The sequence below is a fragment of the Varroa jacobsoni genome, unplaced genomic scaffold (assembly GCF_002532875.2).
Source record: "Varroa jacobsoni isolate VJ856 unplaced genomic scaffold, vjacob_1.0 scaffold_1244, whole genome shotgun sequence".
Classification (NCBI taxonomy): Eukaryota; Metazoa; Arthropoda; class Arachnida; order Mesostigmata; family Varroidae; genus Varroa; species Varroa jacobsoni.
In genome coordinates this window covers 763,375-791,371 of record NW_019214146.1, presented here as the reverse complement: position 1 = coordinate 791,371, position 27,997 = coordinate 763,375, and the positions used below count along the sequence as shown (strand labels likewise).

Below are 27,997 nucleotides of genomic sequence, written 5' to 3'. Positions count from 1 at the left end.
TCAGCTAAAAAGGATCCTCCTTTTATACAATGATAAAAAGAACCCCTTGATAGTATATAGAAGCTTAACCGGTCGCCATCTCATCGATCAGCTATTGATGGTCTTATCATGACAGATAGCAAGTGCCCTAGATACTTTTTAATGATAGGTACCAATGCGGCGGCGGCAGCAACTTGCACCGTGGCTCCAACGCCCCATTGCCAACTGGGTCGGCCTGCCGCTTCATATTTAACATGATGATACCGTTATGGACATAACCAGCCTACGTATAAGATATAGGCACGATCTTCCGTATTCAATGAGCGTTGCCTATAAAATCTATAGACGCACTCAAATGTTATTTTTCGATTAATAGTCAATTTATGCGTCATTAGCTTTATTGGCAGAAACATATTTTAGCATTGATATTTTGATTTCACCCTTTAGCGAGCCCTATTTTATTGCTTTATTTCCTTGTTAACCATTGAAGCACGCTGCCCTTCATCATTGCCGTCTCCCCCACCGAAATCATTCTCTGATTCAGTGTCATTGTTCCGCTACATTAGCTTCCCGCCTTTTTCCTCTTCGTTCCTCACCTTTTGCGAGATTGCCTTCAATTCGCCTAGGCGCTTTGTTCGAAGTGCACCCATGATGGCCACGCTTCATTCGCACATTCAGTCGAACCAGTTGTCAGTCTTTACCCCACTATCCCACCTCAGCGACAACGCATCGAGTAAAGCTTAAAGTAGTACGACTCAGCCAAAGTCCATGAAAATTGATTAAACATAGTTATGTTTTTTGACTCCCGCCGCGCGTCTCATCAACATATGTCAACAGAAAATAGTCCAATTACCGAGAGGGTTATGTAAGTTATAGCTAACGTTTTTATAGATCGTACTTTGATAGATCCTTTTTCCCTATTTTCCATTTGATGGTCAGTATTCATTATGCCTTAGTCTAGCTACTGGAGAAGAGGACTACTAGAAAACTTTCGACACGTACGGGTTGCTATCTCGACTGTCAGTCCGGCATTTTTTGGTTTTCCATCCGTTTGGTATGGAAACAACCACAGGGATTTCCGCTTCCACGTAGCTGCATGAAAAAGTCGATTTCACGGCTGGAAGCAGCCGGACCAGAGCCAATTATCCTTCTATGAAAGTGATGAAAAGCTACGGTCTGGCCTAATATTCAACTATAGGCGATTGATGCGAGATTCAAATACTAAGGAATGATACCATTAGTTCAAATATGAAAACGCTACAACGGGTAGAAATTTCAATGTTTCGGTAAATCGATTAATATGAGCATGAATTTTCGCTTAGATATTATGGCAACGGAATTGCATTCTAAGGGATTGTTTACGAAAGGCTGGCTGCCCCATTCCACGCGAATTATCTCAAAACGTTCATTGTTCTAACTTTGTGTTCGTTGAAATAAAGAGGATGATGAGCTCTCATGAAGACTGATTCTGCTTTGAACAGGGTCTTCGGTAAAGTGAATATGTTAAATTTCCCTGAAACGTGTGAAACGGTGCATAGCAGGTGTGCTCATAATGCGTTTTACTCGACGCTTACGGAAAGGCCATAACAAAAGACATCAGCAACTATATGTCTTTAGACCTTGTTGTTCTATTTAGCCCACGCAAAATAGCTCTTTTATGAATGCCGTACAAGGGCTCTTCAAATCCTAGCCGAAAATAACGTCTGATTTTTCTGATCCCTAAAGCGCAAATACCTAACGTGATCAAATTTACGGATACAAATCAAATTCCATTGACGGCTGTGGCATAAGTGTCAATTCCGGCACATCCTGCCGCCATTAGCCGTACGCTTTTCACACACGATGCCGACTGAGAGAAATTGGATAGAGTTGATTACTATGTCTTCAATATTAAGGGATCAAAGGTCCACACTTAGCAAACATATAATTCAAAATATACGAGGACCTAAAAATATCATCAAGATGAAAATCTACTTTTAGACAAGTCTTCATAACGAGCCAACAGAAATTTTGCCTGAAGCACGCCCTAAAAAAGAAAAAAAGTTTATTACACCTAGTATTATTTTAGTTTGTTTGTTATACACGATCACTTGGGTATGATAGAAGGTCTTTACTGCTAGACCGGTACATCAAGCTTCCATGGATAAAACCGCTTCATCAATAATAGCCATTTCCCTTTCGGCGAGAAATCTCGTATTTTTACTTGCAACATACGACTAGTGCGGAAAGATTGCCTCTAATTCTTAATCCAGGTCGTTTAAGAATCAATTACTGAAAGTTACCCAAACGCACGTTATGAGGATTGTTTGCAATATGAGCTAGTCTGCAGGTCGGGTCTGATAGCGACACTTTGGTTTTCTGCCTAGTGCCACTGCTGCGTTTAGCTACAAATGTATCATTACGTAAAAAGGTATAGCCAACATGTAATCAACGAAGTAAATTATTTTCTCTAAGTTCGGTGTCGAAGTTATTTAATGCCGTCGGTGGCTTTCCACAGGAAACTGTTCCCATTTCAGGGAACGAATAAGCGCGTCGCGCGTAATGGAAACGCAACAGGAAGTGAGTAAAACGACGACGGAGACAATGGTATTCTCTTACCAAGTTAACCTCCAAACATGCGCGGTACACATAGATGCACATACAGACACGCAGGTCTATATACAGACGAATGCTAGGAGACAAGACCGATCGCCCCCGGACCAACTCAAGCACGCCTTCGGCTCGGAACGCCAGTAGCCCTTGTTTTGGCATGTCGCATTTGTTACAAGAACTTGTCCGTTTTTTGCTATAGGTGTCGATTCCGGTTACGCAAAAAGCAATTGGGTCTTGTGAGGGATTTTAATTATCTGCTTTTGTACCAACATGCATTGAACTCAGAGTGCTGCTAGTGGGATGGCTCCACGCATACGGTCTTTAGGGAAGTCTCCGCTGCTTCCGGTTTACCACAGCAGGGCGATGAAAAGAGCAACGAAGAGGTGCCTCGGCGGTTGGGTGGCAACGAGAACTCGAACCGGAAAGTGAGAAAGCGTGCACAGCAGACAATTTCGTAGTGGTATGCTTCCCAATTTCCTGTAGTGCTTGGCACACCAAAAGCTGTTCATAAAGCCATGATGGCAATATGGCACAATTTATCTCATTAACCGAGTAAATCAAGCCGAGTTACATTTGTTACAAGTCGGGAACGATCAAGATCATGAGGGAAAAGGAGAGAACTTACGCCAACACTGAGACGTGCGCACCAGCTAATTTTGGTTTAAAGGTCCGCTTGTATACTGAAACGTTCGAAATACTTCCTGGAGGTCATGGAAACGTGTGGTATTAAGAGCACAGTGGCTTCTTGCTAATCCCACTCTCTATATTATATCTCGTTGTGATAAGTGAGTATCTTTTCGTGGAAGCTCTAACGATTCTTTTAAGGAAATGTCCTGTGTATAGTAAGAGCTGGGCTTATGTAAATAGATATAATGGGTAATGAGATCCAACAGGGTTTACATATAAATACTTCGTTCGGGGCTAAGCAAAACTTACTTGAACTGTTGTTGTATTTTGCCGTATTTCTAAATAATTATTGTAAAATAAAGCACTTAATAGAGTCATATATGTTATGGAAGCAATGCATCCAATCGTTTTTAAAGTTTTTGAGATGCAATCGTACCAGAGTCCTCAACCTGTTACATTTATTGTCTGTTTATTTATTTATTATTAATTGTATATATCGGCTTATATACAATTTTTACCTCCCCTCGTGTCCTGTGTACAGAAATAAGTGTCATTAATCGTCCTCTTCACCTCGGGGCCATTTTCGATTATTTGTATTTATATCGTTCAATTAATCTAGTTGTATACCTATAGTACATAATGTGTTTTTAGAATTGCAGGTTAAGCAATACATTCTTATTTTTTACAGTTATTCACTGCAATTCTCGACTCCGATGCTATCGATAAGATCAGTCGCCAAAGTCTATTGAAACAGGTGGAAGGACTGGAGGGACTATTCTGGAAAAGCGTATTGTAATTTTCGATAGCTTAACCTTTAGCTATGTTCCGCCCACAGTTGCACCACTTGGGATCCATTGATGTGTTCGTCTGTGTGCTTTCGTGGGCTTCCTTCTTAGACGTAACTCGGAGAAGTGAGTTGGTTGGCCAGAGGCTGTTGCTGTTTGCAAGAAGCTATAACTCAATTCCTCTTCTTACCGCTTGCCCCCCACATCTCTGTCTTCCCCTTTTGTCCCGATTGCCAGCCACTCAGTAGTTCGATAGCCCCGATGGCGTGAGAGCTAAGAAAGCCGCGGTCATGCAGCTAGTGTTTGCTGATGCCTCTTGCTTCCTTAGGTCGGCAAGTCATGAGCCGTTTCTTCGGGATAGAAGAGCGTTCAGGATCAGGCGTGCATCCTGATTCTCCACTTTGATCTACCCTTCTCTACTGCTAAGCTCGTACCTTTCATTCTGTCTTACAAACACAAAGATCTTCTTTGGAGAGAAAAAGACCTCCGGGACCTCAACATCGAAAGCTAGCGAACTTCCCAGTCAGATTACTGAAGCGAACTCTTCCTGTGAGTTGGTACAATAGCAAGCCAACTAGCTAACGGGAGAACTCACTCATTGAGGGTGCGTCCCCAGAGATATTACACAAACTAACATCGAATTTAAACACAAACGCGACAATGACAACGCTTAGAATCAGCACCATTTCGTCTCATGTCGCCGACTAAACCGAAATAGCTATTTCTTACCCTAACCCCCAATTCCGGCAGAGTGCAAACCCGATATAGTTGCTTATCCGATGAGACGAGACCGCATGACTGCGATAGATTGCAAGCTACTCCGGTGCACGTCGTCAACTCCCTGTCCCGCAATGCCTTTCTAGCTTTCCGTTTCACACAGACGAACAGTCGGCACCGTAGACGATTGAGTGAGTAAACTCACGAAAATAATATTACGACGAAATGCGATATCGAATGATCTGTGACTGCACCGATTTTCTGCTGAGTTTAGTCCTGTAGGCTGAAAAATCTCATGCCTGATATGCTATATATGACAGTAGGGCACATGATAAGTTTGAAATAAATTGAAATAATTTTTTCATTGAGGGAAACATGGCTTCCGTAGCCAAGTCTAGTATTTATTGAAAAGCAGTTTAAATTTAACGTTCAGGTTACGTACAAAAATAGTAATCTCAGCCATCGAAAATAAATGAAAATCATATTTGAGTCACTCTTTTAAAGCACTACATCAGATTCGAATAAGAAAGAACAGGAAGCTGTTTTTAGCTGCAAGCATACCAGAACGGCCGTTCGAACGTGAAAGCCATGCAAATACGGTAAGCCTGTGCTGATTCGTGGAAATGTGCCAGGACGGCTTCGCTACGAAGAGCCCAGGCCCACTGCGACAATGATATTTGTTCGCGTGCAACCTGCACATTTCGAACGCAGGGGAAAATTTTGCCGCATTGAGCTTTTTTTTCCGGACAATGTCATTAGTCTTAAGTTTACGAGTACGTAATTGAACACGGTGTGTGTCTTTTCTCTACGAAGGCAAGAGGCGTCGGATCATTGCGTCCGCAAACGCAAGGCAATGGATATTTTATGCCGGAATAAAACAAACGCACATTTATCGATAAAACGTTATCTCACACATAACTTTTACTCATCCGTCCTAATTATGTAGGCCTATTGATCTAGCTATAAAACAGGAAATAGCTGTGCTTTAAACATAATACAAAAATGATATTAGGACGAAAATAAACACAGTTCGCAGACACCACCTGCTGTAAGGCTGTTTATGATCGAAAACATTTTCATTAATTTATATATACTTCTGCTAAATGAAATTGTATAGAAATTATACAAAATTCTTTATTCGAATGGCTAAAGACTACTAGTTTTTGCTCGACAGTTAACGTTCTTCAAAAAGTGTTCGCATTTGGTCGTACGGCCGCGTACTCCAGTAGTTCTTCGATAAGCTTCGATTTAGGTTAATCCGTCAGAAACACTTAGAAAACGTCTCTCTCTTTTCTTCTCTATGGGCATCGATATCGTTAAAAAAAAGGACGTTTAGTCTTCTCCACTTAATTTCAATCAAAATGAAAGAGAAAAATGCACATGTGCTTGTTTGAGCCTTCCTCCTCAGCAGTTACGTATCGCCTTTGTCGTGTCGCAGACACTTGCAATAGGAACGGGCGAATTGGCCTACCTATATGCAACAATATCTATAGACAGCAGAGAATTTTTCTGACAGAAAACTTTAACATGTGTAGTTTGTCGTGGTTTCAGCAATGACATCATCTAAAGAGTTTTTGATCTCTGCTTGATTCTTAGTCTGGAATGCCTTTCAATTCTTGGCTCTGAAGGACATCACTATGGGCTGCGCGCAAGGTTTTCTAGGTGCGTAACATACGCGGGTGTTTCTCCTATTGTTGGTACGTATCCTTTTTCATACGACAGAGACGCTTCGCCTTCTCTGTTTTTCTGTCCGTTGCGGATGTTTTTGACGAGAATTTCTACGCTATTGTATCATAGCGTATGCGAACCAATGTTGGTTCTTACGACCCCGTCGTAACCATCTTTTTATTTCCCGTAGCTGCGCTGACAGGTGATTATGTTTACCACGGTAGAAATAACAAAGAATGATGGGGTTAAGAATAGTTGGCGTTGTAGTTTATATTTGAGTTTTGTGGTTGACTCTTGATTTAAAGTGGCTCAAAAATTTAAACTCTGTAGACTCTGAACACCAGAGAGCTATTGCGAGAGCCTTATAGCCACGCGTCTTATTTATGTGTGATTCTTGCTCTGTATCATAATAACCTTACTATTGTCCTTTCTATTTAAGGTACATCATTTCATAGTCTAGTAGACGCTGCCGAGTCATCGCCTCCACTTGTGTATATCGTCGACGGGCATGCGTATGGTGATTTATTGCCGCTTGTTGTTATTGCCGTCAAACGAAAGCCATATCCTTCTAGAATACTACGACAAACTCGACATGGCGAACATATGGCGTTGTTTTGTGTGAACATGAGTTACGGCGTAATGTATTCATGTGGGTCAAACTTTCACCGAAATAAGAGAAAAAAATCTTTGTCAGAAATAGGCAATCTACGTTCTTGCTAGCCTTCACGCAGCTTCTATCGAAGAAAGAATTTCCTAATGCAAATCTAGAGGTCTTCAATGGAATCTAAATTTAAAGGGCTCGCAAGTTCAGACTGGCCCAAAAAGATTTCAGCAATCTGAATTTTTTATACAGGGATTAAGGTCGCTTTAAGAAGAAAGCATATTGTCTGTTGAGGTCGTTCATATAATCTCGAAGGATAAGACCGTGAAATGAGCCCTTGTATTGCCATCGATTATGTTCACAGTTCCTCTTGTTGAAAGAAAAAAAAACAAAGCTATCGCTGAAAAATTCTATCATTCGACAAGTGACTTGCCATATTTAGGCTATATAAAGCTCTTCAACACGGACGGTAATATGCAATAACGTTATAATCTACTTTTTGAATCAGTTAAGGAAGCATACAACACAATTTATTGGCTCGCCTATTGTGCGCACTGTTTCAAACAACTTCTACAAGGCCTGCGTATGGGTTCTGGTAAATTGTCATGTCCTTGTGGGAAGGTCGATGCTTCAAGGCTCGCTGAATAAGGTGCAGTATCGTCGTGCAATACAGTACAATAGCTAAGGGTCGGCTCTAAATGTTTTGAACACTACGAAACATCGCTGTTAAATCTTGACCTTATCTTGCCTATACCTTGTGAGACTTGTGGTTATGGTATCTTCACGACGCCATAGCCAAAACTTTACCAACAATAGTTTTTTTGATCTAGCTACATTCAGTAGTACATTTCAGTTCCATTAGAATTATACTTTTAGCGCAATGCGATGGTTGGCTTATCGCATGTCGAGTGGTTACCTTTAAAGCAGTAACAAAAGTCTTGCGCACAAGTTCTGAACGATTGAAGTTACATCACAACTAGCTGAAGTGTTATACCCATTCGACCCTTGTCGTTTTCTGCTTCGGATGCCACTTGCATTATACGGTATGCGAATTCGTTGATATCTCTGTATCACTCAAAATACAGACATATACGTACAGGGTGAAACGTGACCTTAGTTTGATTAAATATAATATATAATTTGTCTGTCATGCTGACAGCGTAGCACTGCATAACCGGTTACATAAACAGGTGCTTGTTTAGCTACTATTGGTGAACGTAAGCACAATGTCATAAGTACGTATGGGCTAGAATGGAGCAGGTAGTAGCACCGAAGGAGCTGTTAGGCAGAGGAACGTACCACATGCGATGATGTGACGTGGATCAAGACCGTTACGGTTGCATGTACTATGCACGAAAGTGAACCAAATTTTGAAGCTTACGCACGAAGAGTATGGACGCTGAAGATTATGAGATCGTGCACCATTTAATAGGCACGTTTTTATTGTCTGGAAAAGTAGTACACGTTCCGTCGAATCGGTCCGTAAAATAGCAGCTATCTTTAAGATGTGGATACTTGCGAGAAACACAGTTCTCTTGCGGCACAGCAGTTTCATTGTAGCAGCTCGTCCAACGCAGTCCGGGTTATCTCGCATCCACTGCGACCTATCTTTTACAAATCTACAAAACAGCTAAGCTCAGTCACAAAGGAAAATACCAGATAGTGCTCACGCATAGCTTCCGGCCAGCATCACCACTGCCTGACGATGGTCTACTTATATATACATCTATATTAATATATATATACGTATTGGATATATATATATAGTAGTACGAATAGGTGAATCGATAACTGTCTATGCAAGTAATACCAACCAAATACTGGTAGCGAGCATATCTATTATACGTTACTTAAACATGATGCGTCCCATTAGCCGTTATGAAGTTTAAATTTCGAGTTAAGTTGAGAGCTTGTGCCGGTTCTTTCGATGTAACAAAAATCTAATTATAATTTTACCGTTTAGATCCTTGAAAACTCTTTTACTCTAGAAGTTTGTCGTTTAGGATGCACCGTTCTCTATATCGCATTTAATTATGATTCTTCAACAAAGCTATCCCCAGAACATCTCTTCTTAGCTCAATGGTATTTGTCACAATGTGTAAAAAAGTTATTTCTACCATAAAATAAGGCCGTCACACTGATTCAGATGAGTCCTTGCTTTCGAAATATTTAAGTTATGCATACATAATTAATAATAATATGGCCACCTTCGCCCAGTGACTTTTCACTACTCTACAAGACGCTGATTCAAGCCTCACTAATAACATGTCATCAAATAAGGAAACAGACATTGACTCTATTACAGAGAGCTAACAAACAACCCTTTACTAAGCACATATAAAATAACAGTGGTTTGTCAGTTGGATCTCATGGTCGTTCTGTGCGTACTTAATTACCGAAGTAAACTTCAACGATGTTAAATAACAGAGTGCACAATACGAAATGTTTTAGCTTTTATTCGGTTTGACAGGATTATATACTCATGTGATAAAATGGCGTCATAATATATCCATACAGAGACCACTACCAGGCTTCGACGTATCCGAGGACTTCCAAACTTGAAAATTATTTTCCAACGAAGAAAACCAAATTATTTAATCTCTTGTTTGAATAATTTCTCATTGATTATTTTGGCCATCTTCTAAACGTTTTCCACGCGATCCACAAGTGTCGTCGATGAACTTCAAATTTTATATATATATATATATATATATGTATAATCATATGTTAACACTAATCAATCTTTTTCTATAACATTTAAAGCAAAAAAATGAATTTTTGAAATATTTTTTTTGGATTCGAAATATTATGAATTATTAGCGTTAAATATTCTTAGTTGAGTTTATATTTGTAGCATTCAATATGAAAAACCCTACATACCGCATCGCACTGGCACCCTCAAACACCAGCGTCGTTTAGGGTAGGCTCTGTTACTTTTCATTTAAAAGTGCCTCCCTTTACGCTGTGTCCTCTGGTAACTAGAACAATTTCGAATCGGTGAATGACGTCCACATATACAGCGTTCTATACATTATATTATATAGCGGCCGGATTCGCAGGTGCACCGAATATCTTAACCCTTATTATAATAGTCTGCGTGAACCACAACCGCGGCTACATGGCTTTTCAACATTAACGTATAGAATAATGTATTGAAGTATGTAGTCCTTGAACGTAGGCTTTCAGCTTTCCTTTGATAACTATCGTTTGTTCGATTAAATTCTCATCTTTTTCATTTACAGAACGAGGTAATTTAGGGACCCTAGGTCATAGGAACAAAGCAATGTCGAGTGGTTTCGGAGTCCGTCCGTTAAATCAGTCAGTTCTCAATCAGAGAAGTGAACGCCACGCAGGAGGATCCTGCGCGACTCGTCCTGCTCGACTCGGAACAACAATAGCATGTCCTTCTACTAATGCTATCGTATGTCCTTCCCAGTACTATAGTAGACCGCTTCGGAACGCTGTGGGGTATCTGTATATCGTCCTCGTCAAAACCCCATGAACCCCGGCAATATGTCAGTTTTAGTCTTCCTACTACGTCGATAACTTTGTAATCAAATCAGCCTAAATAGAATAATTTTTATTCAAACATCGAAGGACAAGCTAGCATCCCCAGTTAAGGATTCGTCTGGGTTGAGACGTCAGACTTCTCTGTGCTCTCGATGTTATCAGTACTATAAGGATAATCAGCATCGAAACAAGCAGAATCTGGCTGATCATAGAATGGTAACTCGTCGCCTTTACGCTTTTTTTTAACGAACTGTGTCACAGATGGTTTTGTCTTTCGTTTCTTAGAGCTAGTAAGAGCGCTCGATCCATCGACATCGGTATCGCCAGGATTACCATCGCCAGAATCAATGTCTTTTCCATTTTTGACGGAATGTATATCAGAACCTTTCGTCTTCTTTTGGCGGCTTTTCAGTTGGCTGGCCTCGTTAGGCTCATCATCGTTGGAAAAATCCGATGACGAGGAATCGCCCCCTTTATGATTTTCGATGAACTGCGTTACGAACGTTTTCAGCTTGCGCAGGCTGTACTTCTGACTGGCAAATTCGTAGCATCTTTGGTAATACCTGCAAACATCGTCGGTGGGCTTCTTCCACTTAACCTTTATTACAACTCCATATTGCACCTGAACGGACTCCTCAGCACTGATATCCTTCAGCGGTTCCCTCAGTTTGATTTCATATCGGCCTTTCTCATACGATGTCTCCTCTAACACTAGCGAAAAGTACTGCGATTCTCCGGTTTTGCTATCGGCTCGTCGCAGAGTCGCTGCGCTGGGCATTCCTGAGGTATCCCAATTCCAGTTAGACGACTTTGGGCAGAAGCTCTCCCCCAGGCTAAGACACGCAATATGTAGCGCTCTGCGTTCGCAATAAATATATAGGGAATACTCAGAGGCATCTTTGATATATATAGTTCTCCCTTGATATCGGTAGTTTAGTGATTTCCATTTAAAAGTATTATTCTCCACTACTGCTTGAAATACATCCATAATTTCTCCTACAGCTTGATCGTTTACTCTTTCTTTCGAGTTATAGAATTCGGTCAACGCTTCCACGTGCTCCTCGTTTTCTATAGTAAGCTTCTCAACATTCTCAATGTCTGTGTATTGTGCAATATGTCTGAAAAACCACTTCACCCATTTCGCCTGCAAAAACGAACGGTTATGATAATTAGAGGGCGTGCGGATTGGGAGAAGGGTAGTTTGTTTTACTGGTTTATGCTTGTCTAACACACAACTCACTACCTGGACACCTAGAATCCAGAGAGACGTTGTCTGTGTGTGTGTGAACGAAATGCCATGCAACTTCCACGTGCTGGTGGTAGGTAAACTCACGCGCATCTACGCCTCCGTGAACTTCCGTAAATTAACTAATTATTATCATTAACTTACGTAATTTATAGTGATGTTACTTATATTAATCTATTATAATTATTTTTTATATAATCTATTCTCGTTTGCTTTTCCGACTCGAAAATGTAGTTTATGTCAAACAAGTCGTTAGGTCGTCCCATTTTTTCCTCGGCTCGTCATTTGTTGCATGCATAACTGTTTGAACTGCTATGCGAATATGGGTACGAGGTGGAAAAGCTGCTGAGGCTTCCCAATTTGTCTAGTGTTATATACGCCGATAGCTCTACGGCTGCCCGATAATAATGGCTTGCTCGCTCGTCAAAGATGAGTTCTACAAGCGGGAGAACTTATTTCACTCCAGTCGCCCCCTAATAGAGGGGATGCCGTTAAATCGCCGACAACTGTACTGATAGGACGATCATGATCTGCCTATCAGATTTAGCCTAGAATTTTACAGTGCCAATTCTCGAGTTTTCTATAGTCCGTGTTTAGAAAAAGTGCACCAAGTTTTTCCCATCGAACCTAGAAGAGCGATCGAAGCGTGGTTCATTCCTCACGTTGAGGTTGCAGTTTTCTCCACTTTAAATTTGCAAATTGACAGAAAATGAAGGTTAGTAAATGAGAAGCGATTCAAAAGAGCCCTACAAGTTTCCCTCCTCTAATTGCCTGCCATGCCGTGGTGATCACCTAAGGAAAGAAGCGATCGCGTCATACAAAATAAACCATACAAAAATATCTATTACAAGCGACACCACGCAGTCAACAAATAAGCGGACCTTGTACCCTACTGCTGTATTGATACCCCCGTAAAATTGCCCACCGGCTGACCAAGTGATTATATTATAGATCAAGTGCTATGATGGCCTACGTACCGCTTTCCACTTCGATGAATAGATGAATCGAGAAAACGAAATAACGTGAGGTAGAGCTCGTTGGAAGAACTTCAAAAAAGCGTCTATCCTTTCCGGATTATGTCCTTCACTCTGAAGGAGTTCTATCTTGTGTTGAACATCTGGTACGAGAAGCTTCGTACCGCCTCTCAATGAGATGAGACGGCGCTGCGTCCGTTTCAAGTCCACCGTATCGCTTTCATTGTAGTATTGTCTACGTCGTATTCCGTTTCTAGGCTGTAATACGTCTTCAGGTAACATCATTCTTCCATAACAAATAAACACGTTGGAGGTTAGATAGAATACAGCTTAAAAGCCGACACAATCAACTTTCACCTATTAGAGCGGCAGCGCGGCAACTCTGCGCGCTGAATATAGTTTGATATCCAATGCATCGATTGAGATATGTTTAGCTTAGATATATAAATTCTGTGTATTTAAATGAATCACTAAAATTAGACAAATTTTACTATACCTTTCTTATGGAAACTATTATGTAGAAAATATTTGTCGTATATATCCGACTGGCGAAAGACAGCTCATAGTATTTAAATGTTATATTCCATAATTATATTTGGTAATACATTGTTACTGCGTGGGCAAATCTTTAGCTTCGTCGCTGATCTGTTTTAAAAACGGAGGGAATTCTGCGTGTTGGGATATTGCAACGTACCAACGGTACTTCTTCGAAGGGGTGCTAAGTGCGGTAACACAACGTAAATTGCAAGGAACTTGTCAACTGCATAGTCAAAAGGAAATCTATCTAAGGTATTCTTTGAAATAAAAGAAAAAAATGTTTTCATTAAAATCGCAGTTCACTGAAGACAAGCCTCCGTGGTAACTATTTCCCACGAGAAGACGACGAACAATTATAAACTGCTGTGTACAGCAGACAACTTATAAGTGCAAGCGATTATTAGTGAAACGTAAGTTAGAAGCTATTTACAGTAGTTTCGGGTATGCTATCATTCCTGTAAGTAAGTTGAAAAGCATCGAAGCGCCGGAACGGCGCACTTGAATTTTCAAGTTGTATTAATAATTATTCATTTCAACTAATAGCGTCTGTCTGTATAAGATCCGATTTTGGAAATCTTTTTTTTCTTTGCAGTTTTCGTTCGTTACTTGTTATGGGTGAAAAAATCGCCACTGATTAAAGGAACTATGTCTTGACGCAAGTCTTTGATCCGGATCCATCCTCCTGATGGAACAGTATCGTGTTGACCGCGAAGGGATTTATGTAGGGGATCGATTTGGGTCCCAATCGACTGAATAAGTCTATATTACCCCTATAATTTTCACAGTTAAATTACGCCGAAAAGTAGCATAAAGGGTAATTGCGTTTTGTCCCTATTAATACCAATTGCTTCTAAAGACAGCGTCACCATGCCGTTGTTGAGCGGACAGCATTATGATAACAGCCACAGACGTTTTCTTACGTGCCTTAGTGTTTTGTCGTGTGATTTTTCCCATTAATCAGTGTTTTTAACAGCCAAACATCGTTCAGACATCATTAAGCTGTCTGACACTCGGCTGTTCGGCCAGGGTTCCTAGTGCAGAAATTAATTAGTAGTAATGGACGCCATTAACAGGCGTCGGGTATGAATATTTTTTACACAATTTCTCCTCCCATCCGGAAAACATTGTTTTGTCTTATACTCAAGACTATGCAGGGACACTGGCCAGCAGTGTTAGCGTAGGGGCCGTGTCATCATATCTGACCACAATTGATTATTACTATTTCAATGTACACAGATGTACAAGCCAAACAAAAATACCCAGAATTGACCTACCAGACATTTTGCTTTGTTTTCTTTCAGCTACAGCTTGTACCCAGAGTCAGAAGAGTAGCTTATAATTATTGTGCCTGAACGAAAACACTATTTATTAATGAATCGGAGTGCCAGTATAGCAGTTATATATTTCACTAGTTGGCAGGAGCTATTTGCTCAAGCATTTGCGTCGTTTATTGAAAAACGATATTGTACAAAAATGAAGTGATGATGTGCTGTGAAGCGGTCGATTCGGCATGTGTTTATCAGTACATTTTTTCCTCATTTGTTAATTATGTTACACGGGCAGAATATAGAGGTAAAAAGCAATGTATGTTCAAACTTGACGGAAAAACCTCCTTCTGATCAAATCCGAAGCATTCCGCCTACCTTGTCAACTTCAGCTACATATCAACTGAACGGACAGAAAAAAGAGACGAACGGGAAGGTAGTCGTGCAGTATAGCGTGTGCTGCTATCGAGTCAGTTTACTATATAAACCACATAAATAGATTCTACACTTTTTTCCTGATACAAAAGGTCTTGCCGCCACAGGAGTACCGATTTAGAAAGTTCTGCACCTTGATAAGTTGTGTAAGGTAGGCGATGGATGTTGTACAGGCAATCAATTCTTATCAGTTATCTAGTTACCGAGCTTGCATAACATGTAATTTAACAACATACGCGCAAATAAACGCCTGGTGCTTTTATTACTGATGAAGTCATATTTAATTGTAACTTTTGCCATTACGAATCCATTCCTGGTGGCGATCGGTCGTAAATAAGAATATTTTTACTCCACCTAAGTCGTAATTAGACAATGTGTTGCATCTGCCAAGTCGAAGGTATTGAAATTGTTAAACTGGAATAGAGGACATTAGAACTTGTCTGAAGCAGGTGCGGATGGGTGTCGTTGCATCCTCATGGTAGAAAGTTTTTTGTGCCTCTTATCGACATTCCGTTAACAACGGCACTCAGTCTCAAAAACAGATATATCCACAGTGAGTTATACTCGGGCTTCCTGAGGTAACCCGTTTCATTAATTAATAATATTGAGTATCATACTATTAAATACGAGTATTTAATAGTATGATACTCAGCCATTTTTGCTGAACACAAGCCTCCTCGAGGCAGGTTTAATTGTAACAGGGTGACGTGCGGTGATTTCACAATTAACCTTCTAGGCGATCTGCCACAATACAAAAAGCAGAACGCGTTCTATGTTGCCTTCTGGTGTCATGCTTTCCTTTGGACCTCCATCAGACCGTTGCGAGAGAATTTCCTGTGCTGCTTCTCAAATCTTAACGGGAAAAAACTATCTAGAGTTTTTTAATTTTTGTAGTCGTAAACTGGTTAATTTATTCATCATCAAATGCTTGCATGACTTAAATATTTGAGGATCTAAAAAGATTCTTCAGGATCCCAGAACCGTCGCACTTTCATCATCTTTGCAATCAACGACTTGCGCGATTTTAGAAGGGGATTCATAGGGCTTTGCTTGTACAATCATATATTGATTGTTTTTTTTTTTTTTTATTGAACTTTTTACCCCAGGATAATTCACGAATGGACTACTACAGGCGACCCTGGCGGACTACAAAATTGGATTAACTCTCAAATTACGGATCGGTAGCGGCCGAAACTTAGTTCGTGAATATCCAATCTCTTAAAAACTTTGAGTGAAAACCAGTTGAGTTCGCTCCGGAAAACATAAGAGTAGAAGGACATTTTTTAGCCTCGAAAATTAACGATCAGTGGTTAAGTTTTTGTTCCTCCTAGGTTAAAGCGTTGCATAAGTTTGTCGAAGATCGGTGAAGTCGTCAGGCAAAAAGGCCTTAAGCGAAGGCACAGTGTTTAAATGGTACAAACGTCTCAAGAACGGTGACTGGAGCATTGAGGACCAGCGAAAAGGTGGGTGGATGTCAGGAGCCTCAGGACAAACGTGCATCGCCGAATTTGAGGAGGTTTTTACGACAGGTGAGCTAGAAGCTCAAAGGCTCTGTTGGCCAACATTGGCGTTCCACACGTGTTACATAAGTATAACTTGAATGCTGAAAATGAGGAAACTGCGTAAAAAATGGGTCTCCCGTGAGCTAACTTCAGGCCAGTTGTGGATGCCAGCAATGCATTCCAGGTGCAATTTGAAGAACTTAATCAGAACTTGAAGAACCCGCCAGGAGCATACGGTCGCCATGGACGAGGCATGATTCAATTACCGGGTGAGAGAATGGCGTAGCCCTGTAGAGAAATGGAGTTCGGTGCTAAGTGTTGAGTAGGTTGAAACGCAAGGTGATTATAGTACCTGCAGTGGATATAAAAAGCACTTGCTATTATGAGATACTTATGATCAATGAAATAATGAATGCAATCTTGAATTTCTCAAAACATTTATGAACAAAAACACGTAATCTGGTTGCTTAACGACGCCAAACCTCATCGCCATGTCCTAATTACTTCTTGGCTCGAGCAAAGACATATAGAATCTTGGCTTTAATGGGCTTCTTCTCTCGGTCACAGCCTATGTAGTTTGGGGCTTTCGATACTCCAAAAAAAGCAACTGGTGAAACAACATACTCGACTGTGAATTTAGTTGGAAAACATGAACAGGTAGGTACATGGGTGTTTCGAAGCTGCCAGAGCACTTCAAGTGTCTAAAAGTAAATGAGGCCTCTAAAATCATCGCTCTAGCTGGGCTAATTCAAGTTATTCAATTTCAAAATGCGCCAGGTTCACTTTTAACAGCTCAATAGATTATACTTGCTCTTGAGTTCTCTGCCATGACAACTGACATGAGGCTTTCGCGATATGAAAGCCGTCTATCTGTCCTTCTCATCATTAATCAATGTGTATATAAATTTATTTATTGTAGCAACGCCTCAGAGAAACGATTATAGGAGTATTGGGCCGCTTATCGGAGAACAGCGAAATTGGAAGCGAACGGGTCAGCGGTTATGATCAGAAACGAAAATCATCTGAGGATGTTTTTTGGGCGAAAACTCACAAACAAAGAACAAGTTTCGCATTGAACAAGCAGATATAATGCGAACTATTTCCAATAGAGAACTCTGAACAGCGTTTGAATAAGCTTAAGGAACGATCTAACATGACGTTTGTTCCCTTGAACATAAAGGATAAATATTACAGAGCTCCTAAAATGAAACAGTGGCTATGGGAAGGCCAGGCATAGAGGACCTCAGACGCCCGACTTCCTGAATTTTTTTGAGGTTTAACGGCCGATACTGTTTTTAAACGGCTGACTCGCAGAAAGAAACGAGATATGTCCAGTTTTGAATTTAGACCACCTCGAGTTTTATTAAGTTTAGTAAGTATATACGTTCCCCTGTACTGTCACAAGGACACGTATAACTTGCCGATGTTTCACATGGATGTGAAAATGAAGAATCATATTATCGGAAAACGAAGATCATGCGTGCTGTCTCAATTTTTTTTACCTGACGGTGGTTTTTACCTAACAAGGGTTAACTGTTGAACCAGCGATGAAAGAATAAAGCGTGGCACTAAATGGAGTAAACGAAATAGTGGGGTATCTGGATGGACAACTTCCTGTGTGTCTCTCAAGAAAGGAAAGTAGACAAATGATAGACGGATTTCCTAAAATAGCCTCTAAGATTTTATTTCCAATGAAGAAATTGTGAAGGCAAGATGCGTTCGATTCTAAAATTTCCGTACATACCAAGGAGAAAAACACACATGCTGGCTAGGCCAGCATTGCTCCCTTGTTCTGTATAATAATGGAAACTGAAGGATGAAAAACATAATACAAAAACACCCCTTAGCTCTGCAGCATTGAAATCTTCTTAGATTTTAGTAGGCAAATTAGACAAATTGTTTTAAGTAAAACAATTTAAGGTGCCTTTAGGTCAACATTGAAGAATCCCCATTTACTGATACTAGTGTGTTACCGCCCATTATGGATAGAGTCACGCAGGCTCCATAGCAGATAGATATAGATATAATGTGAAACTGTGCATTCAGCGCAGTAAAACCGCAACAGAAACATCATTTTCTAATTCACACCGGTTGAAATATTTTTTATTTTCCTTATCGATAAGAAAATTTTCGCTTTAATTCAGCATAGTTTGAAACGGTGTTTGGACTCTTAAGTATCTAATGGATATTGCAAAAATGACATACCGTTATCACTCTAGTGAGAAATCCAGTTAATTACTTTCTTATCTTTGCATACCTGGATACCTTTCAGCCGCCTAAATCAACGATGTAGTCGAAATAAGATCACGCAGACTTGGGCATACGCTCAGAGAACAAAACAGACACTTTTTGAGGAGACGATAGAAATTACTACAGTTTTTATAAATGAAGTGAAAAAGACAGCAGCTTCACATCAGCAGACCCTATGTTGTATGTTCCAAGCTAATTATGTTACGCGTTTCGAACGTAAGCTTCCAAAGGTCCCTAATACAACAAGTGCATCTATGTACATCTATAGGTATTCATCATAAAAAAAAAAAATAAGTATAATAGTACACACGTTTGAAAGGTGCTTTGAAGTGCATCGGCAAGTTGCCGTTGAAAGGCTCAGGTAACAACAATTTAAATATGGAATTACGCACTCGATAATACGTTAATATTAGTAATGAATGTTATGATAAATTACTGGTCACGTCTGCAACAAATTAGGGCGTCATTATTATCTATTGCTTTGGACCTACCTATTTGCTTTCTTCTATCATGCCGATGCAAGGATGATTACCATTGGCGGTCTGCATGATGTGCAGGAAGCACATGTATACCTGCGCATGTCATTTAGATTAGTTCTTGATTGCCAACTGTCGCACATCATTTATGTGGCATACGTTGCGTACACATGTCAGCTGACCGTCTCTTCTGATAGAAATAAGGCGAACTTTAATCGTCAGAGAGTAGAGAACCATCAAGTAGCATCTCATAAACAACATTCGTAAACACTCATCATCATAATGTCGTTCGGTGTACACTAGTTCTAGTTCTAGTTTCTGTGGTCAATGCTCTTTTCTTATATGTAACACGTTCTGAGCACACCCCATCTAGATCTTTCGGACCTACGTGCGATTATTCTTGTGCGAACGATTACCCACGTCCTGCACATCAAATTACGACCAACTATCTTCTGTGAGTTTCTGTATTTAGCTATATTACGTATGTCAACTGCGACCACTTCGGACCATTGTATAAGTTCGTACGGTTGATCAGTTCTGATCTCCGTTACGTTCAGTTCCATAAGGGAGGGTATCTTTCAGCGCCCATGTCACTATCGACGGTTCACGCCTCCAGGAGAGGCGTCCGTAATCTTGCCTGCCGATAGACCCACGGTTATACAGACAAACTCATATCCAACCATTTTGTATGATTCCCATCCAGAGAGTGTTTGATACTGCCTGTTGTTTAGTGGAAGCGAAGACGATGCGTTGTACTTTGTATGCAATGCAGTTCTCATCGCCCGGATCTCATCGACAGATGCCGATTGTTGAGTCGAAGGTGTCCGTTGGGTACCGTCGGGGAGTTGCCGACAGATGGGCTAGACAGCTATAACGCAACGAATGTGTATGCGATGGGATGACAATCTCAGAACAGTGTGCTCAGTGTTGAATATGGCAGTTTCGTCCACGCACAGAAAAGGAATCCATGCTGTCCTGCTGTGCGAGTCCTTTCGAAATACAACGCGATACTGGCTGAACGTATAGATTAGGCTGCATATCGAACAAATTTGATCTCGCTGACAAGCGGCTCATAAGGGGTATCTCAGAACGTAAGTGGGGAGGGTACATCCTGCCCGACGTACATGAGCCTATGCTTTATTCTCCCAAGGCGGTGGGTTGCATATTGTTGAAAGGCAGTGGGTACATGATGTCTGCACGATATCCAAATGTAAATCTACTTTCCCAGGCTACAGCTCCCATTCGACTAATGATCCCCGTCCAATCATACGTACGAGCGTTTGGGAGCCGTTCTTTGCACGCCTTTAACTCTTGTACATATTTACCAAAATCGTAGTTTCTAGCAATGGTCTACTATCAGAAGCGGTAGTGACATAAATATCGCCAATTGGGATCCTCTTATATTGTCTATATGTACCCATACGGTCATTTGAGTGTGTCTTAGTGCAGCAGAATGCTCTATGTACGCTGGATTGACGTAGCGCCTGTCTGAAATTAAGCAGAACCATGTTATCCAAGAAACACGCCTGGGGTTAGTGCTGAATTAAATAATGCAGTACGTCGTATACAACCCTTAAAGTTAATATTGTGTTTGAACCCATTAAGATAAAAATTGTTTTGTTATCAATCGTTGTCAACGTGTGCATTGATAAAAACGTTGTGCTTTACGAGCACAGATTCATTTAGAGGGACTAGATCGAACTCGATTGACAAACTGTGTTCTCTGTCAAATATGTTGAAGAACTGAAACAGTGTAATTATTCCAATTCTTTCTACCAAGTAACATTTCCGATTCTACTATAATAATAAATCGTTTTATTCACTTAATAAGAAAGAGTACCATTTTTTGCATACGGGAGCATTTTTAAATTATCTAAACAAGTTAGATAGCATATTTACCGGCGGCGACTTTTCACCCGAGCGCCGCTGTGCGATACATAGCGCAACGTGAGTCATCTTGCGCTACAAATGTAAATTTATCGAGAAAACGCTTGTTAACAACTTATCCTCTTGGTTAATCTTGTTTTGAAACTATAAGTGGCAGCTAATCGTTAACGGCTTACTTGTCTGAATCGCACTTTGAGCCAAGCTACGTATCTCAATTGTATCCTGCCGCTATTTCAAACAGACTCCTTTTTTCCTCATTCAGATTTACGTATTGGCGTCGATTCGCTCTCCTTCTTCGAGGTGGTTTGGTTTCAGCATAGGCTGCATCCATCCTCTTTACTAAACACAGCATCGCTTTTCACCTCGAGTATGCCTTGATCTAAAATCGTTTTTTAGTTACGACAGACAAGCCCACCTCTTCGCAGAAAACCAAGCAAGTGTTTTTACGCAAGTATCCATCCGCCTGCGTACCGTGCTGCTTATTTGCACACTCGCTATGTCTGGGATCGAATGTATACATGCTACTTTGCTCTCAGAAGCGCGACTAACTCCGTTTGGCGACCAGACGGACATTAGCGCTAGAAGCAGAAGATCTTATCCTATGTTTGTTGATCATTTGCCTGCGCTGTCTTCCTCTCCCCCAACCTCCCTCTAGCGCCTTGCCATTCCGTCTAGAGGTTCTCGTGAAACGACGAGTCGTTGGTTTACTCCCGACGCGACGACTGCCGGTACTACTCGCCGTCTTCAAAGCAAACACTACCTCTGAGTCTACTACTTCGTCCGTCCAAGCACTGGTATTCGAACGATCGGCCGTCCTGTCCAGTCTCAAAAGCCTCAGGCTTCGAACGTCGACTCGCCCCAAATCGAGTCTTGCCGCAACTTCGCACTTCTCTTAGCCTTAACTGATAAAAGTCTGTCTTTACCGGTCAACTGAAACCCTTATTTCCACACTTTTGCCGATGCCGTTTTCATTCGGGCCCACGCCGCGCCGCGACGGGAATCCTCAAGAGTCCCCTAAACACTTCAGGCACTTTTCCTTATATTCGCCTTTGATCAAAAGGGAGACTGGAGCAAGTAGGTTCACCAATTGGCTCAGGCCAGCTCTTCTGTATTGCGAGAGACCGATACTAGTCCCCATCAACAACGCTACTATCAACGTACAGCTTTTTCGTTTTTGTGGTCTCGTACTACGGCAAATTCACCTCGACGACCGTTTAAAATCGAGTTGAACAGAGAGCAGACATGAGCTGAACCACTCGCAAGTTCGTCGACAAAAATTCAACTCTTTTCCAGACTAGAAGAACGCAGACATACGAATATAAGGCCTTCCATATGCACGGATTGCATGAATCACACAATGCTGACTTGTTTCTCTATACTCACGGCAAGAGTGCGATCGGCGTTGGTAGGACAGGATACGGGGCGTGTGTCTTGTCATTTGAAAGACACAAAATGGACAACATTCATAAGAGGAGAGGTTTTTTGGGAAAGAGAACTTCGTTCCAGCTCGTTATCATTTGACTTCGTCAAACCCTTCTCCATCCCCTCGAAACCTGTAAGGGTCCTCCAGATAAGGTCTTTCCCTTGTCGGCTCCATTATAGCATAGTTCGTAGATTTGATTTCACATAACGCGGTAGTTCTCTAAGACTGCCACCGACCGCTTTAGCTGACAATTCACAGCGACTTTTACACCAGTACGAGTTAAACTAGCCTCTAATTCAGTACGAGTTTCGGGAATGGTTTGATAAGAATGACGCACGTAACAATTTAGTGTACATATATACACAATTGAGCGCATCTTGATAGCAGGAAAAGTGACGGCTTTTACGGTTTTAGCTTACACTTTAGCAGATTTGTTCTATGTTTAATATATCCCATACCCCCAAACAAAATTTTCTACCAATACATCATTTCTCAGCTTCTAAATCGCTAATCTAGTAAGAGATAATATTTGTGGCAATGTTAATAAGTTATTTCCGAGCTCAGTCACAAAACAGATATGTCTAACTTCCGTACGCTAGGCGTGAATTAGTGTTCACGCTGAAATAGACTAGTTATTCAATTCAAGGAGTTTAATGGGCCTGCTTTTAACTGGATAAATTTAAAAAGTACGTATCGTGCGAATACTTTTCGAACAACATTTAAACGTTTGGCGTGATAAGGCAATACTGTGGAATAAAACTGTAAAGAGGTGTTGCCGTTTCCTTGAGTAAATTCGCAAGCATGCTTATACAGACAATACCTAAGTGTCCAAGATGATCATCGACCGACACTCGCACTATGGTGATAATGTGTAACTAGCTCGTCCAAACGACAACACTGATTAAATCCCGGCAAAGGCAAGTACGTCACTATATAAAGTATCCTCTATTTTATGAAATCGCTCGAAGCGGGGTGGTCATTTCGTGGCGGAAATGGAAGAGGAAGTGGTTTCCGCGCAAAGATCATGGAGCACACCAACTTAGGCCAATTTGAACTGACGGAACATTTGTGTGGAGTTCACCTGTGCTCCTTAAAGTATCCTAGCATGAGTTTTTTTTTCTACATTTTAATTCTACATCAATTCGACGGCTATCTCTGTTATATGCAATCATATTATTTCGTACACCTACGAATCTTCAATCTAACTCATACAATACTAAATTTCCTTTAAGTTGATTTACCATGTGGATTCCTTAGCCTCAATTAGCCGCTATTTGGACGATTAATTATTTCACGCTAATTTAGCTGATTGTTAGCTGGTGAGTAGTAAACATAAGCTGAGGGCAAAGTCATTCCAAAATGGCTTGCGTTTTCACAGGCAAGCTCCAACTGGGAGATGGTGTTGTTTAGGTACTGGCCGACTTCGTAGCACTGCTTGTTAGCAGCATCACGCATTCTTACGCAATGCGCATCGCCGTAGGTCACGGTCAGATGCTTTGGACTAAGGTTCTGTCGTCGGGAATTGTGCTCACGTCGGCGGTTTTTTTCTATCCGACAGGCGTTGCTTTTGTCGCTTCTGTATTTCTATGGAACGGGGGGTCGAGCCAAGCTTGAAATGGGTAATGTTCTGTGAACGGGCAAAGAGCGAACGAGGTGATATCATGTCTCATCTAGCCCCGGCCGTAGCCGGGACCTGTGTGCCTGCTCAACCGGTCAAACTTTGACCCAAAATTGGCCCAACGTATGTACCTACATACACAAGAGAGCTCTGCTATTGATGGCTGCCCTTTCTGCTTAATAACAAAGAATGCTATTGGGATCGAGACCACCTGCTGTTTCGCTGCTGTTCTCGACCCTCATTCGTCTGTCGTTCAGGGACGTCGTCCTAGCCATCCTCTATGGTCACAGGCCAGGGTCCTGCCTTGCGGCCGTGGTTGCCGCTAGCGGCTAGCAGCTGCTAGCGGTTATCCCTGCCTGACAGAAACCTCTCGGTCATCCCCCGGTAGATCTAGCAACGGTCCACCTGCAAGAGCCCTTTACGTCCTTTAGTCCATTCGTCGCTTCGCTTGCTCGTCGTTCGTTCGTTGACTATCACCGATGTCCCTCTGCTGTTGTTCCCGCTGTAGTCGCGGGCCCTGCGGCTGTTGCGTTATTTAATAGCCGCGTGCCTCTGGGCAGCCGTAGGTGAGGCGTAAGCTTAGACATTCAGCCGCATTGCAGACACTGCTGCTGCACCCGCTGCTGCTGCACCCGCTGCTGTCGACCGGTACCACCTAGCAGAAGATGGCATGAAGGGTCAAACTGGTTGAACCGGCCAGGATACGGCGTCTACTGCTGATGCTGCCCGTGCGGCGAGAGAAACGGTCTGCTGATTTCGTCTCTGTGAATGCCCAAGGCATTGTCCACGGAGCCACATGGAATACTTGTCCACATACGCCCAACTAAACGACACGGACGATGACAGGATGAAAAAGAAAGAGGACATAGACAGCGGCACGACTTAGTAGTATATGCGGACAGAAAGCTTGGACACTTGTTGGCCGGAATTGCTGTTAGAGAATCGCGCTGCGAGCGACTGACTTCCCTCCACAGACGTTCAGCCAGAAAACAGTAAGAGAATCTCTACTGACGTAGAATGCGAGCACAACCGAAGACAGCTGAAATTGTGTAGGTAGCGAGTTGAAACGTATGATTAATATGAAATGCCAGAATGTCGAAAAATGCTTATGGAATGAAAGTCCCCTTGTTGTTCCGCATTCATCTCATGCAAAGCCTATTCCTATACGTTTTTAAACTAGCGTCGCGCTCTTCGTTTCCTCTCGGTGAGTGGAGAAGTCCGCTTAAACTAGCGAACAATATATTCTTCGGAACAATGAGCCTCTTAATTCTTGTCACAAGATTTATGTAAAGGTATCATGTATCCGCACTCAGGTATGTCACAAGACTGCTTTCATATGAAGGCAGTCGTTCTACCATCAACTGAGAATAGTGCTTCAACTCCTTATTATACGAGAATCCTGCCAAGTCTTGCGTTACAGGCGTTTTGCTGGAGTTCCGATGCTTCGTTACGTATTAAAGTGCTTTTCGTCGTCCATTAAGTTTTTACATAAACATTATCCGCTTCCCTTTTACGATTTTGAAAACCGCTTTCTTTAAGGCCGTTATTTTAGTTTTTGGTAGATCACAGGATTTCATCCTTATTTCGAACCCCAAAGAGATTGGTATATCGAATACCCAAAAACAGCATTTTCGGCAGCATTTTTCGGTTATTCACTCAAGTCATAAATCTTGGTAACTTGGGACCAGTGTATGTATAAAATGAAGACTATAGCTGCCACCACTACATAGATGTAGTTTTAAAATGGCGTCTCAAGCAAAGCTTTTTTCTCGCCTTTTGATTTTTCTAGTTCGCCGAAAAGCCAAAGGCAAAATGTTTTTTGGAATGTAGAATATGCTTCGCCACACAGTCCTTGCCGCATACGAAGCACAAATATCTCACGTAAGTTTTAGGGTTCCTCGACAAAGGGGAAATGTAAAATTATGCACGCGTCAAAAATGCTATTTTGGTCATTCTGTATACCCGTAAATGCACCTCATAAAAAAGAAAACTTTGTGATATCTGGCTGAACCGGCTAGACCAAAAGCAAAATAGGTTCAGCATTTTAGAACAGCTCACTATTAGGGATTTAGAAGGCAGACAATAAGAAAAACAAAAACTTGAAGTTCTTGTGCACCCACCTCGGCAAAAAATAACTTCCTTATTATACCTCATAAACAGCTTTAATAAAAGGAATACTAGTAACCCCACGCTTTCTTACAGTAAAATTAGTCTTATGCTTAGCTTTTTCCAGCATAGTCGACCAGCGCTCCCCCTTTTCGTTGTTTTGGATGGACAACTCGAACTACACAAAGTATATATCCATTGACATCCGTCGAAACTGCTTAATTTGTTTTAGTCGTGTTCGTTTGAGTAATCAGCCTTTGTTTTTATTCTATTTTTAGTGATTTATGGGTATTGGTTTAGTCTGCACAAATGACACACGGCCGCCTTAGTGCTACATCATCTTCAATTTTAAACTATTTAAGAAGCCGTCATTTAAATAGTAGAAGCATAATCATGCGTATTATTTTTACACACTATGACATACGCTCCTGATTTTTCGATGATGCGTTTGCGATATAACGCCAATGAGCGTTCTATTTATGAGAGGTACCTTGTAGGGCGCTTCGGCCATATTTGGTCATGTTAGCTCTATCGGCCGTGGTCAGTTACCTTAAACCGTTGCCGCGTAAATATTACTACGACTGTTATGCCGATTAGCACCTGTATGTTCTTCTTCCCCATTTTGGTACGCTGGAAGGCGGCTGCGGCAACCGGGCTTTCGGGTATGTCCCGAAAGCGAAACACGCCACCCCCACTTGAAACAGGCAGAAAGAGGCATCTGTTCCACCGTCACTTCGAACCACCCACCGCCTCCTAAACGTTGTTTTCTCTCGCCATTTCTCTCGGGTACCCTCTACTCCGGCTTTCGCTGGTAAATCGGCCAAATACACTGTTTGACCCAAACAGCTTCCTCCCGGGCCTTTCAGACAACTACGCGAACGACCAACGACAACAGACAACTAGGGGACGCGGTCGGCTAGGAATAGTTTCCCTCCTACAGCTTGACCCCGTGGCATTGCGCCGCTACCGACAGCCGTGTTTGTTGCCTGTTGGTCGATTCTTCCGCTTGGCCGTCCCACTTCTCTATATCCGCTTGCTTTCCTACTCGTCCTCGGTGTGTAGTAATGTCCTCACGGTAGTTCCGCGTGACGGCAACACTCCGCCATTACGTGCTTCACGGGCGACACAACACGCCGCCCGGATCTACTTGCCTTATCTTCTCTGGGTTCCACTCCCTCGCCTTTCTTGCTAGCCTTGCGCAGACCTTTCTGCTATGCCCAGGGGCCCTCAGGCAACCTCCCATTCTGCGACAGGCTTTCCGTCGCAACTGCTGGACTCCTACAGTATGCTTAGTGCGGTGGGCTTTTCTACAACAAATGACAACTGGGGCACGGAAAGCATCGACACTGTGAAACAACTGCTATTAGAACAGCGTTAGCAGTAATAGCTACATTTGTAATGTAACTCAGTTCATTTGCGAACAAAAGCGTAATGTACACAGATATAGGCAAGGTAGACACTCCCTAGGGGGTTAGACAGACAAAGCTGCTAGTGTTCAATGCTAAGGGAGACTAATCGCAGTTTAGTGGTAAGCAAGGTGACCTTACGTGTAGTATTTTTCGTTTCTTTTTTTTTGCGTATACAGATTGATATAGAGTATCTTACGGAAAAGGAAGGAAATAGCCCACAAATAATAAGTTATTTACTTTGTGTCTTAACCCATAAAAATATTTTAATCAAACCTTACATTCTGTAAAATACCCTTTAAGACTGGATGTTTAGGTTATATATCTAATTCTATACTATCTTGGATCTCCAATGAAGTTGTGGGACCTTTAAATACATTGTAGCATAATGGC

General features: G+C 41.7%; 1 protein-coding gene and 1 long non-coding RNA gene across 5 annotated transcripts; both read right to left on the bottom strand.

Moving 5' to 3' along the window:
• Positions 1-9,259: 9,259 nt before the first annotated feature.
• Positions 9,260-19,278, bottom strand: LOC111267970 (uncharacterized). Of its 4 annotated transcripts, none has more exons than XM_022846609.2 (3): positions 19,180-19,278; positions 12,703-12,985; positions 9,260-11,623 (listed from the first exon to the last, which is right to left on the bottom strand). In XM_022846609.2, the coding sequence occupies exons 2-3, from the start codon at positions 12,982-12,984 to the stop codon at positions 10,586-10,588; spliced, it is 1,320 nt and encodes a 439-aa protein (XP_022702344.1). In that variant the 5' UTR covers position 12,985; positions 19,180-19,278; the 3' UTR covers positions 9,260-10,585. The 4 variants fall into 4 exon arrangements, 3 of the variants coding, with proteins under 3 accessions (XP_022702344.1, XP_022702343.1, XP_022702345.1); XM_022846608.1 differs by lacking the exon at positions 19,180-19,278 and adding an exon at positions 18,999-19,165; XM_022846610.2 differs by lacking the exon at positions 19,180-19,278 and adding an exon at positions 18,696-18,929.
• Positions 19,279-19,614: 336 nt separating this feature from the next.
• Positions 19,615-26,602, bottom strand: LOC147752463 (uncharacterized). Its single transcript, XR_015314022.1, has 2 exons — positions 26,293-26,602; positions 19,615-20,652 (listed from the first exon to the last, which is right to left on the bottom strand). It is a non-coding gene; the product is annotated as an uncharacterized LOC147752463 (long non-coding RNA).
• Positions 26,603-27,997: the final 1,395 nt, after the last annotated feature.

Excerpts from the sequence above, each read along its gene's own strand:
- LOC111267970 (XM_022846609.2), bottom strand. The coding sequence starts at position 12,984 with ATGATGTTACCTGAAGACGTATTACAGCCTAGAAACGGAATACGACGT. Across the intron at positions 11,624-12,702 it reads ATTCATCGAAGTGGAAAGCG|GCGAAATGGGTGAAGTGGTT; the intron begins GTACGTAGGCCA and ends TCGTTTTTGCAG.